Source organism: Oratosquilla oratoria, chromosome 10, assembly GCF_046742065.1.
Source record: "Oratosquilla oratoria isolate Oo_2021 chromosome 10, ASM4674206v1, whole genome shotgun sequence".
Classification (NCBI taxonomy): domain Eukaryota; kingdom Metazoa; phylum Arthropoda; class Malacostraca; order Stomatopoda; family Squillidae; genus Oratosquilla; species Oratosquilla oratoria.
Window position 1 is genome coordinate 53,804,036 of NC_134786.1, and position 7,500 is coordinate 53,811,535.

Consider the following 7,500-nt stretch of genomic DNA (forward strand, 5'->3'; position numbering starts at 1 on the left):
GGGATGGGGTGGGTTAAGGAAGGAACGCGGAATGATGTGAAATATAAATTGTTGATTTTCTGACCATGTATGTACACTCTGAAGAAGCTCTGTTAAGAGCGAAACGTCAGTAATTAAAACTTCAACGATTCTCAGTGTTTATCCCATCACCCTACCACTCATTTTGTTGTCCATTCTTCAACATATGTATATATGTATATGTATATATATGTATATATGTATATATATATGTATGTATATATATATATATGTATATATATGTATATATTATGGGAAAGGTGGAGGGGGAAACACGGGTCTTTATCTGATTATCGAGTTTATTCCTGACCGGTTTCGCTTACAATAGCTTCTTCAGAAGAAGCTATTGTAAACGAAACCGGTCAGGAATAAACTCGATATTCAGATAAAGACCCGTGTTTCCTCCTCCACCTTTCCCATAATTTGTCCCAATGTCTCTACATATGTATACATATATACATATACATTTATCAACAACAATTCACTTTTATACTAAGCCATCATCATCGAGAACCTCGAGAAGACATACGTACAGAAATTGGAACGTGGTACAGCTAAGGACTCTAACCTCCGCTATAGCACGTGACAAGAGATAATGACTTAACCGATTGCGCCATCTGTCTGTCTGTCTATCTATATTTCTGTCTACTTATATATCTTTATCTATTTATCCAACTATCTATCTATATACGTATCTATATGTATCTATCTATCTACTTGTATCTATTTATCTATCTATCTATCCATCTATCTATCTGTCTTTCTGTCTACCTATCTCTCTGTTATCTATCTATCCATCTATCTATATACGTATCTATATATCTATCTAGCTATCCACCTATTCATCTCTATATATATTTATTTTATCTATCTAGCTATTCATCTTTTTCATCTATCTCTATACAAAAAGCATCTTCCTCAAAATAAGCGACGTAGCCGGTCAAGGCACGCACCCATCCACCCACCCAACCGCATTCCACTCCCGTCCACTACCTTGTCTCCCTCTTATTTTAGCTTCTCGTGGATGAAGGGTCATCCCCTTTCCCCACCCACTGAAAGGGTTAGATGCAATGCAACATGACACAGCACATCCGCGGCAGGACCACTTCATGTACATGGCGACCTTACCTCTTTGTCTCATCATGCAAAAATAGGTAAGACGAGGAGAAATCGCCCCGGACACCGCGTCAACTTATCCATTCACAGCCGTCCTTTACTCACCTCTCTCTCACCCTCTCCCTTCCCTCCTCAACAAACAAAAGCAAGTAGCATGATAGCTTACTGTGTATATATGTTATTCCCATTATTTCTTCTTATAAAATATTGAAATCTTATATCTATGTCTATCTGATTTGGTTATATTTGTACATCATTCGAATTATTGTTCATAATGAGAATAATAACAAAATAAGTCATTTGTGTCAGTCAAAAAGCTGCATTGTATGGCTGTATCTGGCAACATTGACCAGCTGAAGCCACGCCCCCATCAGTTCAAATCCAGTTACTCACAAGGTGTCAAAAGTGGTTCGTATCAAGACTGATAGAAAAAATATTTCTTTGACGACTGTTTCCTTAAATAGTTCTTATCAATGTGATCGGCTATTTTATGAAGAATTACATGATGGCAATGGTAAGTAATGCCAATTTTTGTATTAGAGTTAAATTTGTTTGTACATGTTATAGTTTGACAAACAAATTGCTTCTTGTATACAGTGATACATATTTCTAGGCAATGTTAAATTAGATCCTCTCAATAACTCTACTAGAGATTTATAGGCGGATAATTAAAATGAGTTTAATGATTTTGGTCAACAGGAAGTAATGAAAAGATTCAATAGAAAAATCATTATTCGTATCTTGGCAAATAAGATTGTGACAAAATAAATGGCGACGTTTGGCATTCACAAACTCAGACAATGACTCCGCACAAAGATATTATCGGTGACGCTATTTACCTTGTAAGTCCCAACACTTTGGGCAAAGGTGATGTTTTAGATAACAGCAACATGCCTACATTAATTTAGACCAGGGGTTCTTAACCTTTTGATGATTCTAGATCCCCAATGGATTGCCCAACATGGTCCCATACTTGAGTCAACTTGACTGTCAAAATAATGATCATCACCAGTCCTATTAGTTGACAGTAGTATAACTTCCATAGATGTCAATAGCTTGAATTTACTTTAGATATGGATAGCTAGGAATAAAACATAAAAGAAAATTAAAATAATTTATGATTTTTATCATATTTACAAAAAGCAAAATAAAAAAATGACGAATGACAAATATACAAACAGGTGTACCAGTATTTTACAATGTAACTTTAATCCACCTGCTTCAGGCTATAAATCAGGTTTTTTATTTCTTACAGTTGGCTCCTAATGATAATTACAATAATTACACAAAAGAAGAAAACATCCTTTTTTCAATATCTCAGCTACATAACACACACTTACTTATCTAGTGAGATATTCGTTGTTGTTTTTGTGCAATCAAAACATGGAATCGGAGTTCAGTTACTGACAAAGCTACTCCCATGTCATCTGACATATCGAGACATTTTCTCCATTTTGATTTCAGATTAAATAATGCAGAAAATCCTGTTTCGCAGAGATAGGTAGTTGTGAAGGGAGTCAAAACCTTCAATGCCCCCATGGCCAAGTTTGGGTAAGGTGCGATTTGCTCACACCAAAACTGTTTGACATCCATTCCAGCTTTTTTTTTTTTTTTTTTTTTTTTTTTTTTGGAACTCGGTGAAATCATCTATTGCTGAATCACTGTCTCCCAGTCTTGATATATCATACGAGAAAGGGTTTTGGATCCAAACGGATTCCAAAGCAAGATCATCAATATATTTGTTCTTAGGACTTCCAGATGGTTCTCGACTTCTTGAAATATTTGTACAGGAATTCTTTTACCATCTTCAGTAAGGATATTGTCAAGGATTGGAAAGTTTGCCAGGTTTCCGCTTTCAACACGGCAACTCCAGGTAGGTAATTTCCTTTTAAATGCGACAATTTTTCCACTGGCTTGAATAATATCCACATCTCTTCCTGCATTGGTATATTCAAGTCATTGAGGAGACTGAAAATATCACCCAAATATCCCAGGCTAACAAAAAATTAATCTTTAAAATTAGTTGTTAATGCTTTAGTAGTTCGAGAATTTCATCCTCCATTTCCACCATACGTGCTAAAACACGGCTACGACTCAGTCATCGTACCTCTGCTTGGTACAGTAACACAGTGTTCCGGTCCAATCTCATCACAGAATATTTGAAAAAGCCGATGATTCAATGCACGTCCACGAATATAGTTGACTGTTTGCACAACTACTCCCATCACTTCTTTAAGTTTCTTTGGCAATGTTTTAGATGCCAGAGCTTGGCGATGTAGAACACAGTGTGTGGTGAGCACATGTGGAGCTTTGTCCTTGACCATAGCAACGAATCCAGGTATTTTGCCAACCATGGCAGGAGCTCCGTCCGTACAAATAGGCCCAATCGAATCCCATGCTAACTCATGCCCATCAAAGAACCACTGGATCAGCCTGAATACGTCAACTGCTTTGGTTGTTGTTTCAAGTCGTTCACAGAATAAAAACTCTTCCTTGATGCACCTCTCATGTATATAGCGTACAAATAAAGGCTATTGGCTGTGCTTTGAAACGTCAGTTGACTCCTCGATTTGCATGCTGATTTTTGCATGATTCTGTTTCATCTCACTGACAACTTGGGTTGTTATGTCCTGACTCGTGTCTTTAATTCTCTGATGTACAGTGTCGTTGGACAAGGACACCTGACTCAATTGCTTCACGGCATCCTCTCCCAGCGCTATTTTCGCCATCTCCAACACACAGGGCTTCAGTAGGGTCTCTCCAATCGTATGGGACTTCTTTTCTTTGGTAATCGTGTACAAAACCTTGGAGGAGGCTTCCAGAAGAGGTTTCCCAAGATCATAACGAATTCTTCTCAACTTAAAAGCATCAACTGATGTGCCCACATGATTACTGTACTTGTTTCTGAGATGTTCCCTCAGTGCTGATGGCTTCCAATTTCCATTGCTCATTACCAAATTGCAAATCATGCACTGGGGTCTTTCAGCCTCATCTCGTTCCGTCGTACAGGTGAAACTAAAACCAACATACGAATCATTCCACTTCCATATTCTTACTGACATTTTGCAGATAAATAATCTGTGAAAGAAAGAAAAATCTGTTGCATGCATACTGGCAATGAGAACATAAATAACACATAATTACCATTACCATTTTAATTACCACCATGCCACTTTAGGGAAACCTGTACTAGCAGCACCATTAATTATGCCTTCTGAGCTTAAATGAGAAAAATGCTAAATGATATTAAGAAACCCATGAAAACCAATGCCTCTTACCCCCCTATTTATTAGCCTACCAACACGTGGCCATATTATACTTACCGCATCTTATAATCATAATCAGCCCTATGATAGATATAACCTACACTTAAAATCGTTAGATATACACTATAAACTGCGAAAACTATGCACTTAAAATAATTCAATATATGTTTGATGAAGTACTAGTACTAACAACTTATGAAAATACGGATTTGTGCTCACATATTGGCTAAATTTTGCATTTACAAATGTACCCATCAACGAAAGCGCTATCGCCTCGGCGAGGGCGTCGTGAAGCTTGCGGTTCACAGTCCGTGAATCGAATCAGCAGACGAAACTTTTTTCAAGAGCCAACCACCGCGGGACAGTGTTTCGTCTGATGACAGAGCTTTCGTTGGTGGGGACACATGGGAATGCGTAATTGTCCTAAGCCGAATACTATTTAGATATTTAATATTCAATCTTAGGCATAGAAGAGACAATGCATACAGCAGAAATGTAAAATCACTCGCAAGAAAAATGTGAAGCAGGGACTGAGGGGGAAGGAGCGTAAGCAGACACTTCAACTGTCAAATTCAAAACCCTGCGATGATTCGAAAAACGTTCGTGTCAGAGTTGCCAAACTTTTTGGATGATGTGATGTTTCCTGTATCATAAAATTTGTGATAAAGGACGAAAATGTTCTGCTTTAGAAAGATCATTAGTTATTTATGCTTATTTCGTTCATGGAAATTTAGAGTAGTATTTAAGTCTGGTTTGAAATATGGAATGACAGTGCTAGTTAATAATCTAACATTCTACCCAAGTATAAATGACCAAATATAAGTTAATTATATACAAATACCTAGAGATCAAGTCCCATACCCCCGAGCATTTGGTTTCCATACCCACAAGGGGTATGGACACCCCCCAGTTTAAAACCCCTGATTTAGACTAAAGAATATGAACAGGAGGCAAGTAACACTCATAAAATTACAAAGTTAGGATATAAAGATAATCCTTGGAAAATGTCTATGTGAGTGACGAATATGTCCCACTCTGTAGCGGCGAAACATTTTGTAACGACTGTAACGACTGACAGTTTGACCACTCCCTTTAACTATGCATTTTTGCACTTTACAACACATATCTTTGTCCTTATTTCCTTAAATCGGAGGAATTAGAACATGTGTGTATGCCTGCACGCGTGCATGCGTGTGTGTGTGTACATGCGTATGTACCTGTGCGCGCGCGCGCGCACGCGCGCGTGTGTGTGTGTGTGTGTGTGTGTGTGTGTGTGTGTGTGTGTGTGTGTGTGTGTGTGTGTGTGTGTGTGTGTGTGTGTGTGTGTGTGTGTGTGTGTGTGTGTGTGTGTGTGTGTGTGTGTGTGTGTGTGTGTGTGTGTGTGTGTGTGTGTGTGTGTGTGTGTGTGTGTGTGTGTGAGAGAGAGAGAGAGAGAGATTCACCACGTCATGGTTTACGTATTTGGCTCGTGATCAACAGCTCTTACCCTACCGGATGAGGGCTTGTATTGTCTAACCGGTGGGTATGCCTGCGATATATATACACCACACATATATCTCCTTCCCCAAGGGGGACAGTAACTGCTACTTCGGTCACACAACGAAGACTTTCATTCTTCTTCCAAAAGTTGTGGGGAGGTGGGGTGGGCAGTGGGCGAGGCAACCCTCCCTCTGTGGGGAAAATAGTTCCGGTATTTATGTGTAAAAAGCATTCAATACAGAGTTGATCATATGTGCTGTTTTAAGTATTATTTTATATTTATTTATTTATGTATTTATCTATTTGTTTGTTTACTTATCAATTCTAATATATATTTATCTACTTATTTATCTATTCCTTATGTACACACACACACACACATACTCGCATACACACATTCACACACACGCACATATTTGCACACTTACACACACACAACCTCGTGGCGCAGTAGTTAGAGTTCTCGCCTGCCACTATGGCGGTCCGGGTTCGAATCCCACCCAGGGCTGAAATAATTTCAGTATCATTGCGCTGCGGGTTATTACTCCAACTCTTGTGGGTGGGGAGTTGGATGTGTGTGTGTGTGTGTGTGTGTGTGTGTGTGTGTGTGTGTGTGTGTGTGTGTGTGTGTGTGTGTGTGTGTGTGTGTGTGTGTGTGTGTGTGTGTGTGTGTGTGTGTGCGCGCGCGTGTAAGATCACAGCATTACCCATAGATCGATAATATGAGCTCTGAGTTCTAATCCGGAGGGTTAATAACTGTCGATCACAAGTCCAACACGTGATCCAAGATAATGGTGAATCACACACACACACACACATACACATACACACGCGCGAGCACACACACATACACACACACATACTCACATACATATACACACGCCACACACACACACACACACAAACACACGCACACACACACATACACGCACACGCGCGAGCACAGACACGTACAGACACGCACACACACACACACACACACACACACACACACACACACACACACACACACACACACACACACACACACACACATACATACATACATACATACACACATACACACAGAGGCATGCAAACATACACACACACATACACACACACACACACACACACACACACACACACGCACATACGCACACACACACGCACACACACACACACACACACACACACACACACTCACACACACACACACGCACACACACACGCACACACACACACATGCATACACACACAGATACACACACACACACACACACACACACACACACACACACACACACACACACACACACACACACACACACACACACACACACACATGCAAACACGATTGGTAAAACACCTGAAAGAAAATAATATGATAAACCCAAGACAATTTGGGTTCACACAGAGAAGATCATGTACCACAAAATGAATATGCACTCAAGACTAATAGATGGAGAACAAGAAAGGGATGGATGGGCTGATTGTGGTTTCTTGGACTACAAAAAGCTTTCGACAAGGTACCACATAAAGGATTATTAAAAAAGAATGGAACACATAGGAGGGATACGAGGCAACCTGCTAAAATGGATGGAGGTCTTCCTGAGTGGTAGAAGGATGAGAGTAGTACTCA

At 39.6% G+C, this 7,500-nt stretch overlaps 2 protein-coding genes across 2 annotated transcripts; both read right to left on the reverse strand.

Moving 5' to 3' along the window:
• Positions 1 to 2,781: 2,781 nt before the first annotated feature.
• LOC143028904 (protein FAM200C-like) lies at positions 2,782 to 3,488 on the reverse strand. The gene is made up of 2 exons (XM_076191257.1): positions 3,242 to 3,488; positions 2,782 to 3,071 (listed from the first exon to the last, which is right to left on the reverse strand). The coding sequence occupies exons 1-2, from the start codon at positions 3,486 to 3,488 to the stop codon at positions 2,782 to 2,784; spliced, it is 537 nt and encodes a 178-aa protein (XP_076047372.1).
• Positions 3,489 to 3,665: 177 nt separating this feature from the next.
• Positions 3,666 to 4,196, reverse strand: LOC143028905 (protein FAM200C-like). The gene has a single exon (XM_076191258.1). It carries the CDS (start codon positions 4,194 to 4,196, stop codon positions 3,666 to 3,668), a length of 531 nt encoding a protein of 176 aa, XP_076047373.1.
• Between the last annotated feature and the right edge of the window lie 3,304 nt (positions 4,197 to 7,500).